This window comes from Mobula birostris, chromosome 10 (genome assembly GCF_030028105.1).
Source record: "Mobula birostris isolate sMobBir1 chromosome 10, sMobBir1.hap1, whole genome shotgun sequence".
Taxonomy (NCBI): Eukaryota; Metazoa; Chordata; class Chondrichthyes; order Myliobatiformes; family Myliobatidae; genus Mobula; species Mobula birostris.
Genome location: NC_092379.1, coordinates 36,420,788 through 36,434,153, shown reverse-complemented (window position 1 = coordinate 36,434,153; position 13,366 = coordinate 36,420,788). Strand labels below are relative to the sequence as shown.

General features: G+C 43.7%; 1 protein-coding gene across 1 annotated transcript in view; it reads right to left on the bottom strand.

Annotated features, from left to right (window-relative positions):
• Positions 1-13,366, bottom strand: part of LOC140203585 (serine/threonine-protein phosphatase 2A 65 kDa regulatory subunit A beta isoform-like) — a 100,206-nt gene that overhangs the window by 50,709 nt on the left and 36,131 nt on the right. Inside the window, exons 4-8 of the mRNA XM_072269632.1 lie at positions 11,361-11,451; positions 11,169-11,269; positions 7,542-7,774; positions 5,627-5,774; positions 2,639-2,794 (exon numbers count right to left, since the gene is read on the bottom strand). Coding sequence (XP_072125733.1) covers positions 2,639-2,794; positions 5,627-5,774; positions 7,542-7,774; positions 11,169-11,269; positions 11,361-11,451 — 729 coding nt within the window. The remainder of the gene's footprint in view (positions 1-2,638; positions 2,795-5,626; positions 5,775-7,541; positions 7,775-11,168; positions 11,270-11,360; positions 11,452-13,366) is intronic.

Genomic DNA, 13,366 nt, shown 5'->3' with positions numbered 1-13,366 from the left:
GGGTTTTATGTGGTGACATGTATGTACTCTGAAAATATGAACTTCAAAATTAAAAATCTGAACTATACTTTAGCTACAGACTTCATTGCAAGATTAGTTTATACGTGATCTTGAGCATAGAAAGTGCCTTTTGTGATGGTCTGTCATTAGCAATGATAGCAGAACTTTATAAATACAATAAACTCTGTATCGTTCTAATGCAATTGTTTTCCAATAATGGGTTGGTGCCAATTTCACAAGTGCTCTGGCAACCTTTATCTTGTTCTGGCATATTTCCCCTTCCTTTCCAGTCCTGATGAAAGGTCTTGGCCCAAAACGTCAACTGTTTATTCACTTCCATAGATGTAGCCTGACCTGCTGAGTTCTTCCAGCATTTTTGTGTGTGTTACCTTATATGGAGCTTATTTTTGAACACGGGTTAGTTATCGTATAAAGACAGACAATATAACGTCTTTGCCTGTTCCAAGGGTAACAATCCTAAGATGACAAAATGGCTGTGTTTTCTGTGTGCTTTTGAACACTGGTCCATCTGTAATTTGCTTTAATTTTCGATCAGGTTTACAGTTTTTAATTATGTAATTTTATCATGGGTGGCAGGGTGGAAATACATCTCTACCAAGAGACATGTAAGGCGTTCCTTCCCTCCGCTAGCCTGCAGGTCACCCTTGGGCAAGGTGTAGCACCTGCTTAGCCAACCCCACCCCCCCAATCAGGGTCACGTGAAGCCATGGGGTAAGAGGAAAGAAACCCAGAGAAATGTTGCCATTGTGTTCAGATGTTTATCAATGAGTGGATACCCCATGCTCTGGTAAAGAAATAAATGAGTGGGGAGAAAAAGGGAATGGTCAGATAAATGGTGTCCATTTAGAAGCAGCAATCTTTAGTGTTACCCAGGTAAAACAGCTGTAATGATCTATCCTTGATAAAATATCCACAGATAAACCAGCTGCTTCAGTACAGATTTTACACTCATACAGAACAGAAAGATTTAATCTCAATGCTTTGGGGTGGGACCAGATTTTCCTGGCCTAAAGAGACGGAATTTTAAATTTTTAAAGAAAGGCAAAGTTGAGAAAATATTGTCGTTGATGGCTCTGAATCCGAAAGTATGGTACACAGACAACAACGTGAGCAATTGTAATCAGCTAATTTCTCGGGTCAAAAGAAACAACTAAATAATGTTATTTAATCATTAAATAATGCTTCTTAATTGTTAAATAATGTTAACCTGATTGTTAATGTTTGCAATTAACCTGTGTAGGCAATGTGCCTTTATTTTGAGGACTTGTATTACATTGTGGTGAGAAAAGCACGGAGATTTCAGTTGATCCGAGTGTTTTCCCAGGCTGGGAAAGCCTAAGACTAAAGGGCATAGATTTAATTGGAGACACAGAACGCAACAAGCTGTTCCGGCCCTTCAAACGGCACCGCCAGTAACCCACCAACTTGTGCAACAATCTACAATGACCCTTTAACCTACTAACCGGAATGCTTTTGGACTGTGCGAGGAAACCGGAGCACCAGGAGGAAGCCTGAGGCAACAAGTTTTATACTGAGAACAAAGACCATCTGGTTCAAAAAACATAAACACACAGGAGATTCTGCAGATGCTGGAAACTTAACACAAAATACTGGAGGAACTCAGCAGGCCAGGCAGCATCTATGGAAATGAAATAAACAGTCGATGTTTCGGGCCAAGACTGCTCTTCAGGGCTATAAATCTGTCGATGACACAACTATTGTTGGCAGAATTTCAGATGGTGACAAGGAGCCGAAGAGGAGTGAGATAGATCAGCTGGTTGAGTGGTGTGGCAACAATCTGGCACTTTGTCAGTCAGACCAAGGAACTGATTGTGGACCACAGGAGGGTGAAATTGAATCACCACCTCCCTACACCATACCTGGTTTGTGTGAAGTCAGCAGTGGGAAGGAACCAGCAAAGTCCAGTCCATCAAAATTTTAATTAAATTAATTAATTAATGCCCTACATCACAAAATTTACCACAATGACAGTAAAACCAATGATTGTGGACGTCAGGAAGGGGAAGTCAAGGGAACATACGTCAGTCCTAATCAAGGGGACTGTGGAAAGGGTGAGTAATTTCAAGTTCCTGAGTGTCAAAGTCTCTGAGGATCGTCCTGGCTTTTCAACCTTTCGGCTCATTTTTAAACAGAACTGAAGTTCCCCTTAACTTCCTCCAGTCAAAAGTGAAAAATATCAGTGTCATCAACCTGTGCACGTGCTGAATCCCCAGATCCCTGGCACTATGCCAACAAGTTTGTTCTAAACCCCTGTCACAGGATTATCCTTCAGATACACTGAAAAAGATCTGAGCTCAATTCAGACCAACTTTGTTCTATTTCAGATCCATGTTTAAAAACAGGCTAATTAAATGAATCTGGAAAGAAATCTCAGCACCTTTTGGCATGTCAGTCAATTATATTAAAAATACGCAGGTGCTTGATTTAATGATTTTTTAAAACTATATTAGAGGAACTAATCGTGTTTTCATGACTTTTGACAGAATCAGAAGGGATTCCAGCTGGAACAGAAAACTTAAAGACTAGCTTTAAAACATAAATGCACCATATCATCATACCAAAGAGATGCATTTTGTGCTTTAGCAATAACACGTACCTCAGAAAATTTGTCTGCCACCACATAGCGAACACGCCAGGATTCATCGTCCACTGCCTGCCGGAGGGTCGGCATCACCAACGTTGCCAGGTCTTCCTGGGGCAGCAGCTGGGCTATGCTCACACAAGCCTCAACTGCCAACAGCCTCACCGAATCCTGTGAAAAAGATGTTCAAACCGGGTTTGAGCTGGTTCTTCATTAAAAAACAAAATTAATTTCCTGAAGTTAACATTAGGAAGAACTAATCTCATCAAAAAAATCATAAAAATAAATACTGACAATATAACAATTGTTTCCCAGATGATATCCGTTCAGATCACCTAGAAAGTAGCAACAGGTTTCATTACTTTGCAATGTGTGCTGGAATCTTCCCAGGATACAAGTACTGGAATGGAAATTTGGAGTGTATCAACATGCAACCTTTGATGGAAGCATTCCTTGGATTAGTATATTAGCAAATGTCATGACAGTGCAAAAATTTATTGATAAATCAATTTTCTTTCTCCTGCTCTTGAAGCACCATTCTCTGCTGAGTGAATCTCCAAGCTAATCACCCAAGTGGTCACTTTTCACCGTAGGATGTAGGAGCTGAATTAGGCCATTTGGCACATCGAGTCTCCTCTGACATTTCATCATGGTTGATCCATTTCACCTTCAGCCCAATCTCCTGCCTTCTCCCCATATCTCTTCATCGAAACAGGGAAATCTACAGCACTTTACAGGCTATCCAGCCCCAAAGTTGTGCCGACCAAGTAACCTACTCGAGAAACTGCCTAGAATTTCCCTACCGCATAGCCCTCTATTTTCCTAAGCTCCATGTACCTATCTAAGAGTCTCTTAAAAAACCCTGTATCCATCTCTACCACCTTTGTTGTCAGTGCATTCCACACACCCACCACTCTCTAGGTGAGAAACTTACCTCTGACGTCCCCCTTATACCTACTTTCAAGCACCTTAAAACTATGCCCCCTCATGTTAGCCATTTCAGCCCTGGGAAAAAGTCTCCGGCTATCCACACGATTAATACCTCTTATCATCTTACACGCTTCAACCAGGTCACTTCTCATGCCCTGACTAATCAAGAATCTATCAACCTCTCTGCCCTGAATATACCCAATGACTTCTCCTCTGTGACAATGAATTCCACAGATTCTCTGGATAAGGAAATCCTTCCTCATCTCCATTCTAAATGGACAAACCTCTGCTCTGAGATTGCTTCCTCTGGTCTTAGGCTGTCCCACCATAAAAAACATCCTCCCCATATCCACTCTAGAGGCCTTTTAGTATTTGACAGGTTACAATGAGATCCCTCCCCCTCATTCTTCTGAATTCAAATGACTACAGGAACAGAGCCATCGAATGCTCCTTGAACGACAAGCCTTTCAATCCTGGACCTTTCAATCACTTTCGTGACCCTCCGTTGAACCCACTCCTGTCTTGGCAAACCCTTTGTTAGATAAGGGGCCCAAAACTACCTTCAATATTCCAAGTGAAGCCTTATAAAATGTGAACATTACATCCTTGTTTTGATACGCTAGCCATCATTGGTGGGGTCTGAACCTGGAGCAAGTGTGAACATCTCCTTGGCTACAGATGTGAAGGTTTATTTCCAGGAGTCACTGGACAGTAACCAGAAGAGAAGCTTACTCAACACCAAGGAGCACACGTCCAACCGTTAACCAGAAGCTAGGTGAGGGTCAAAGTGTCCATCCCAGCTCCCCTTCAGCGTACCATTTCTGTACGACTCTGGCTCCTTAGTACACGAGGATACTGCGGACTGCGTCAAGCCTTTTGCCCGGGATACTTGAGGTTGGAGGAATATGAAAGGACACACACTGATTAAACAGTTGGCTCTTCAGGCAAAAGCCTCAAGATAACCACCTTCTTGGAGGAGCATCTCCAGCTGGAGTACTGGAATGGTGTAATCATGCCAATAGATTGACAGGCACCGCTTCCATCTGCTGTGGACAAAGGAACTTTATAAAGCAGAGGCTCCCAACCTGGGGCCCCTCGGTTGATGGTAGGGGGTCGATGGCGTAAAAGAGGGTTGTGAACCCCGGTTACAAAGGTGAACAGATGGTGCAGACTACGACAACAGAAACTTTGCAAGCAGGAAGTGGCATTAACAAGGCGTAGCATATTGAGTACATGGACGTATTAACCGGATGCAACTCAGTTCTTTGCCACGGACACACCATCCGTACTAATCTTTCCCACCTCCAGCTCATCCATACAGTAAAATGCAAGCGGTAATGTTGGGGGGGGAGGTGTGAAATCATGCAATTGCTCCAGTGAGCGGAATGACAGACAGCCTGTTACCGGAACGAGCCAAGTGCTCTCCGTTATTTCACACACTGCCATGACGTGTGGGATACAGAGGCTCCTCAGTACAAGCTATTGATACACATGTGACATAAAGCCAAGGTGACAGCAGCAGCTTCAGCAAGATGAATCATGACAAGCCATGGGGAATAAGATCACCTTTCTTCACTATAATCCACGCTTCCCTCATCCACGTCACCTGCATTCCCACCCCACAAGCCTTTCCAGCGCATCAGTGTCTGTAGCCCCCACCATCCACAATAGACTCCTAGACTAATCTCAATCCTCCGCTATCTGCAAGAGGTCTCTGCCACTAATCACACCCCACTTTCCCCACCCCACCCTTCAGGGTTCCACGCCACTCATTCATCCTTGTCGCTCTCCCCGAAAGCAAGACAAGGTCTACACTCGCCCATTTGCCTCCGTTCAGGGCTGCAAACAGTTCTTGCAGGCGAAGCGGTGCTTTCCTCTCGGGGCTATTCGCTGTATCTGGAGCTCCTGCCGTGGCCTCCTCGACATCGGAGGACCAACACAGATGGGGTTGGGGGGGGCTTCTTCATCGAGCACCTTCTCTGGGTCCGCTGAGACAGCCGGGGTATCCCAATGGCCACCCACTTCAATTCGACTTCCCGCTGCCACCCCAGTATCTGCTCTACAACTACATACCTGCTCATCAGAAGCCAGGGAAGTGAAGAGGGGTATAATGTCACTTTTCAAAAACTCCAGCTCCACAACCTTTGCAAATTCACCCAACTTTGATGCTGCTGCCTGGCGGACCACTGGTGTGTCATCTGAGCACAAGCTGTGGAAAAGTCTGCAGAAAAAATAAAATTAAAGGTCACATAGGAGTAGTCGCCCATTGATGCAGAACTTAACAATTCGCAAGCAGAAATACAAGCACTAAAAATTGACATTTTTGCAATTAATGTTTCTAAATCAGAAGCTACTAAAATATTTTGCTAAACCCATCATCATTATGTGCTGTGTCATATGCTATGGGTGGTCACGGTCTTTCCATGACCCTGATTGTTCTCCGTAAAGTTTTCTACAGAAGTGGTTTGTCATTTCCGCCTTCTGGGCAGTGTGTGTCTTTACAAGGTGGGTGACCCCCAGCCCATTATCAATGCACTTCAGAAACTGTCTACCTGGCGTCAGGTGTCGCATAACTGGGACTTGTGATCTGCACCGGCTGCTCATCCACCACCTGACCCCATGGCTTCACCTGACCCTGATCGGGGCGGGGGCGGTCGGGAGGGGTCGATGGTATCGAAGCAGGAGCTACACCTTGCCCAAGGGTGGCCTGCAGACCAGCAGAAGGAAGCCTTACACCTCCTTTGGTAGAGACGCATCTCCACCACACCACCCAAAAATCCAATATTTGTGGTATTCAGATTTTATCCTGAGAAATACTTCAAGATAGCAACAGAATATAGAAATTTACTGCACATTACAGACCCTTCAGCCCACAATGTTGTGCTGACCACGTAACCTACTCTAGAAGCTGCCTAGAATTTCCCCACCATACAGCCCTCTCTTTTTCTGAAACAACTGACTGTATCTGAAAGTTTACACAAATGACACCACAAAAAATTTTAATTCAGGGAGTAAAGCGGCTGGAAGTGAACCCCAGATGTGGGACTCCTGCACTTGGAGCAGAACAGAGCCATTGGTTGTGGACTGCAGGGGCACACAGTTACCAAAGCAACCTTCTCGTCCGACAAAACTCAAACACCTCCGAACAAGTGAAATCCTCTGCGCGCCAGATTAATCAAAATGGCCCTGAAGCAGAGCAACAGGCTTGACAAGACACGGCTCTCAAAAAGAGCACGCCTTTGTAAATGACAAGGCCACTTCAACCCCACAGCCGAGAGTAAGCGATGAGCACCACTCGACTATGATGCACCTCGGCTTTTGCTCCTTTCTCACTAAAAACACACAAAAAACCTTCAGTTTATGTCATTAAAAACAAAAATGCCACACTTTCTGTGCTATTTTGGGGCTGATTATTCTCTAAACTAGAAACTTCTACCCACTCAGTTAAAACAAGGTCCTGTCCACCGTGGTGGTAGCATGTTATCGCCAATAAAACCAAATTATACCGAAATTGGGTGGCAGGAAGGAAATACGTCCCTGCCAAAGGAGGTGTAAGGCACTCCTTCCCTCCACTAGCCTGCAGGTCACCCTAGGGCAAGGTGTAGCACCCGCTTAGCCTCCCCGATCAGGACTACGTGAAGCCGTGGGAGCAGGTGGTGGACGGTTGTATTAGCAGCAGGTGCAGATCTCAACTCCTGACACTGACACCAGGCAGACAATCTCTAAAGCGTATTGATAATGGGCTGGGGGTCACCCGTCTTGTAAAGACACACGCTGCCCAGAAAGAAGGCAATGGCAAACCACTTGTGTAGAAAACTTCGCCAAGAACAATCCTGTCCACGGAAAGACCCACGATCGCCCACACCATACGACACGGTACATAATGAGCGATACTACAGGATGTAGATTTTCTACAATAATACTGTAATATTCCTAGCCAACTTCAATCATGTTCATCTCCAGCATTCCAAGGGAGGAAAGTACTTACTGACGCAGCTCGGTCTTTACACAGCTGGATACCCGAGGGTAGCAGACACTGAAAAGGCTGCATGCCGAAGTCCTGGACGTGAACCAGTCACCACAAGTCAGGCGCTTGACCAGTGGCACAAAGTGGACTTCTAGGTCTGTAGGAGAGTGCTCGTGGGAGATGGCTCGCAATGAATCGATGGCTTTATTTCGTACTACCGATTTTTCCACCGTTGCCAGGTTCTCCAAGGGAGGCTGATTAGTGGGAAAGAATTAAACTGAAACACATCTTCTTTTTACTCTACTTCTAAGAAACACAATATTTAGAAACAATCTTTAAGATAAATTCTTACATTGCTGAGAATTAGGAATTCTCTTAAAGAAAATGAGACAGAGAAACATTTAAAGGCAGAAGAATATAGAGCCATGCTGGAGGACAAAACACAAACTACCAAAAACTGTATAAATCAAAGGACATATTTTCTCAATCACAGAAATTCCCAAGGTTCCTAACCAGAAAACTCTGTACTAATATTAAATGGAAATTACACTGACACATTCCTAATTACCAGTAATTACTATTTCATCTTCAAATTAAGTACCAATAATTGTTCATCCTATGAGGTTTTAATATGCAAATAAACATGAAGCTGCCTGTCAGAATAATTTTGCCAAAGTTTGAGGGAAGTCCATGGTCATCCACTTTGTTAGAAGAAATAAAAGTGTAAACTACTTTCTAAATTGGGAGAAAATTCAAGAATCCGAGGTGCAAAGGGACTTGGGAGTCCTCGTGCAGCATTCACTAAAGGTTAACTTGCAGGCTGAGGAAGGCAAATGCAATGTTAGCAGTCATTTCGAGAGGACTAGAATATAAAAGCAGGGATGTAATGTTAAGGTTTTATAATGTATTGGTGAGGCATCATTTAGAGTATTATGAGGAGATTTGGGCCCCTCATCTAAGAAAGGAGGTGCTGACAGTGTGCAGAGTTTCAAGGAGATTCACAAAAATAATACTGGGAATGAAAGGCTTGTCACGTGAGGAGCCTTTGATGGCTCTGGGCCTGTACTCGCTGGAGTTCAGAAGAATGAGAAGAGACCTCATTGAAACCTATCAAATGTTGGAAGGTCTGAATAGAGTGGATGTGGAGAGGATGTTTCCTATGGCAGGGGAGTCTAAGGCTAGAGGGCACAGCCCCAGAATAGAGGGATATGCTTTTAGAATGAAAATGATGAGGAATTTCTTTAGCCAGAGGGTGGTGAATATGTGGAATTCTGTGCCACAGGTGGCTGTGGCGGACAAGTCATTGGGTATATTTAAGGCAGAGATTGATAGGTTCTTGATAGGTTCATGGCATCAAAGGTTACTGGAAGAAGACTGGGGAGTGGGGCAAAGGAGGCGAAAAAAGGATCAGCCATGATTGAAAGACAAATTGATAAGACTCTTGATTAATCGCAGCATGGAAGGATACAGGGAGAAGGCAGGAGATTGGGGCTGAGAGGGGAAAATGGATCGATGGGCCAAATAGCCTAACTCTGCACCTATATCTTATATAACTATTCAAACAACAACTGTGCCCACGTTTCAGTTTAGAATTGCAGGCATCACAGGGGCTCCGAGAAAACGTTTCTGAATTGCTATTTTCTATAATACAAAGCCACCCCATCTCAGCGTTCTTCAAGAAACACTGCTAAAAGTTTGTGATATTTTATATACAGCCCCCACCCACACATGAGCAAATTGGATTCCTTACGTAAATGCTTTAAGAATTCTCTGCCTGTACTCGCAGGTAATTTTACACAAAAAGAAAACATTTTTGAAAGGAGTATCAATACAAAAGAACGTACACACTCTATACGCAACATACTGACGCTGGAATGTCTAATTTGAAACCACTGCAAACAATAAAGTAAAACATGGAATAGTAAAGTACAGAAACAGGCCATTCGGCCCACAATGTTGTGCTGAACCAGCTAAAAAGAAAATCAAAAACCACCAAGAACTAATCCCTCCTACCTACACAATGTCCATCTCCCTCCATCTTTTTCATACCCATGCGCCTATCCAAAAGTCTCTGAAAAGTCTCTACCATCATACCAGTCAATGTATTCCAGGCATCCACCACTCTGATGGTAAAAAAAACTTACCCCTCACATCCCCCTTGAACCTACCTACCCACTCTCACCTTTAATGCATACCTCTGGTATTAGACATTTAAATCCTGGGAAACAGATACTCCTCTTTACTTAATCTATGCACATGCTCCTCATAATCTTACAAACCTCTAGCAGATCTCCCCTCGGCCTCCAGCGCTTCAGAGAAAACAACATAAGTTTATCCAGCTCTCATGATCACACGTCCTCTAAACCAGGCAACATTCTGGCGAACCTCTTCCGCATCGACCCCAAAGCCCCAACATCTTTCCTATAGTGGGACAATCAGAACTGCATGCAATACTCCAGACGTGGCCCACCCAGAGTCTGATAAAGTTGCAGCACTTCCTCTAAAGCAGGCAGCATCCTGGTTAAACCTCATTGATCGAGCTACTTTGGTGGTTTCATAAATTGATTTCATTGTTTTAATTCTGAATTGTCCTATGATGAACTGATCACTGAAAATCATTTCAATTTGATCTATGCCCTGTAATAGCCTGAGGCCCTCGTTATTTAATTTCAGAATCTTGTTCCCCATTACGGGTATTTAAAAACAATACAAGTACGTTATTTTAAATAAATATTTAATGCATAGGACCACTGCATCTGGGCATTAAAATCTGTGTTTTGTTTCCCCCAGTTGGGCTCATGTTGAACGTATATTTGGTCAATACAGAGCAGAGGTTTCAGTGTTCGGGGGACGGTATCAGTCCGTGTATGTTTTCCAACAGGCTGCGTGGGTGAACCTGGATCAGGGGTAGAGTAACTACACTTCACTGTAGCAATTCTCAATGATACACCCCTCCAATATTTCAACCAGGTCCTGAAGAAGGGTCTCGGCCAGAAACATCGACCGCTTACTCTTTTCCACAGGCGCTGCCTGAGCTGCTGAGTTCCTCCAGCGTTTTGTGAGAGTTGATTTGGATTTCCAGCATCTGCAGACTTTCTCGTGCCTACAAATATGTTGGGGTGGCACAAAGCCTCATCTGCCTCAAAGATTTTATTGCAAACAATAAAAGCAGAGAGGGTTCTGTATGTGTCCGTTTACCCCTCATTCATGCAACCCATCATAACAAAGAAAGATTACAGGGCCATTGCCGGGTTTGGAGGACCTGAGTTATATGGAAAGATTGAATATGTTAGGACTTCTTTTTATCATGGAACATAGAAGATTGCAAAGAGATATGACAGAAGGAGACAAGATTACGAGGGGTTTAGATAGGGTAAATGCAAGCAGTCATTGTCCACTGAGGTTGGATGAGACTGCAGCTAGAGGTCATGGGTTAAGGGTGAAAGGTGAAATGTTTAAGGGGAACATGTGCTGAACTTTTCTATGACTCATTATAAAGTCACTTACTTTATCATTGCCTGTGGAACCCTGCTGCTTTGAGAATCATCTTCTGGAAATTAACCTTTATTAAGACAGTAATACCACTTCAATGGCATTAACCGCGTGTCCGTCTTGTGCAGTGCTTTGTAAATGTACGACCGCTCTTACCAGCAAACAGTGAACATACTCCGGTCCGCCAACGAGCACCGTGAAGCTCCCTAGTTGCTCCGCTAATGCCAGCAGTGCCTCGTCTTCATCGAAAATGGTGTCTGCATCTAGACGAGAAATCAGTGGCAAGGTGACTCTGAGAGGCGATTGTTCAAACCGAAGCAGCCCAACCACACGCAGCTTTGTACCTACCAGTCAGAAGTGGGAGCAGCTCATTCCGGGTATGCTCTACCCCCAAGGCCAAGGCAATTGTGGACAGTTGCTTTATGTTGTTCAACCGTGACTGGGGAAAGGAAAGAAATGAAATTGATCAATGCCATCCAACCCTGAACAGAATTCTGGAAAAAAAAAGATATTACTGGCCACTCCACTGGGCACCGCACAACATTATTCTCGTCAGCACAAGTCCCGAGCCCAGTCATTAAATGGTTTCTCTTTCTACAGATGCCGAGCCTCTGCTTTGGTCATCCATTTCCATGAATACAGGACCATAATTCACTGAAAGTGGTGCCATGGGTAGATATGGTCATGAAGAAAGCTTCTGGCACCTTGGGCTTCATAAATCAAGGTAAGTTTGGATGTTATGTTGAAATTCTATAAGACAGTAGTAAGACCTAATTTGGAGTGTCATGTGCACTTTCAGCTGCCTACCCACAGGAAAGATGTCAGTAAAGTTGAAAGAGTACAGAGAAGGTTTAGAAGGATGGTGCCAGGACTGGAGGACCTAAGTTATGAGGGAAGATTGAATAGGTTAGGCCCTTATTGCTTGGAACATAGAAGATTGAGAGGAGATTTGACAGAGGTATGAAGGATCTAGGGTAAATGCAAGCAGATTTTTGCCACTTAGGTTGGGTGGGACTACAACCAGAGGCCATGGTTTAAGAGTGAAAGGTGAGAGGTTTAAGGGGAACATGAGGGGGGAATTTCTTCACTCAGAAGGTAGTGAGAGTGTGGAATGAGCTACATACTTTTCAAAAACTTGTGAACGTCAGAAGCAATATAGCAATGCAAAGGGCCTTAAGAATAAGTTGAGGGTGATATGAAGGATCTTCCAGCAATGGAACAGAAACAAAAAGAATAAAGCTAGATCAAGTCCTTTGAATAACCATATACTTAATTTCCTCAACAGTTTTCCAAATTAAACAATGAATATTGTGGATAGCAAATTGATTTTGGAGTAGTATATACAGACAACTTTCTTATTGCCCTAATCAAAGACTGGCAGGACAGTCAAGGTAAGAAGGTATAACAATAATCTTACCTCTAGTTTTTTACTGAGTCTGGCCTCCTGTGCCTTCAATCTCTCCTCCTGATACTTTTCATGCACTTCCTTCAATTTGTCTACACTAGATCTCTTGGCAGATGCTGTCCCTGTTAGGGATGCAATCAAATCAAAGTTATAATAGGTAGTAGCTTCCAATTCAACCAATTCTTTATCATTCAAAATATACACCTCAGCAGGGAGAAATCAACTAACAATTTTACTTAGTTTCTATTCATTTATCGCTACCTGAAGCTTAAGTTTCCAATTAAAATCTATCTGATTCAACGCAGTAATAGCTGCCAGAATTAATTGGAAACTCTCACATACCATTTTGTTTTGTTTATCACACATGTACTGAGAGCCCCAGTCTTAGAACACATACCAACTAACACATGTAGGGTTCTTGGTAATGTTAACTGCTAAGGCTAATGAAATGGCGTCTCTGTAATGCTAACTGCTGATGTAATAGTTTCTCTGTAGCTGCGATATTTGGGTTTTAACTACAGATAACAGGGAACTAACCAAATGAGAGACACATTATTCTATCTTGTTTGTCTGGGAACCGAGCTTTTGTGGTTTTTCGGTCGAGGCGAGTGAGGAGGTAGAACGAGTGCGGGGAGTGCTCGGTGATCACCGGACGGAGTCTACGGGAATTCGAGGGTCCAGCGGTTGGCAACGTTTCGGCGGAGGTCATTGAGGAGGAACACCGGAGGCGTGAGCTCCAAAGATTTTTGTGCACAAACTGTTAACTTTAACAAGAGTGGCGTCTTTGTCTTTTATATTTGGTTTCTCTACTAACCACACAACAAAATAAGGGTTATAAAGGCCATGGGTCAGTTTGCCATCACCGTGAAGGCCGACGAAAAGGAAAGGGCGGATTGAGCAGTGGATCATTTGGGGGCTTCTGATGATGCCCTACCTCCAGTTTACTGTA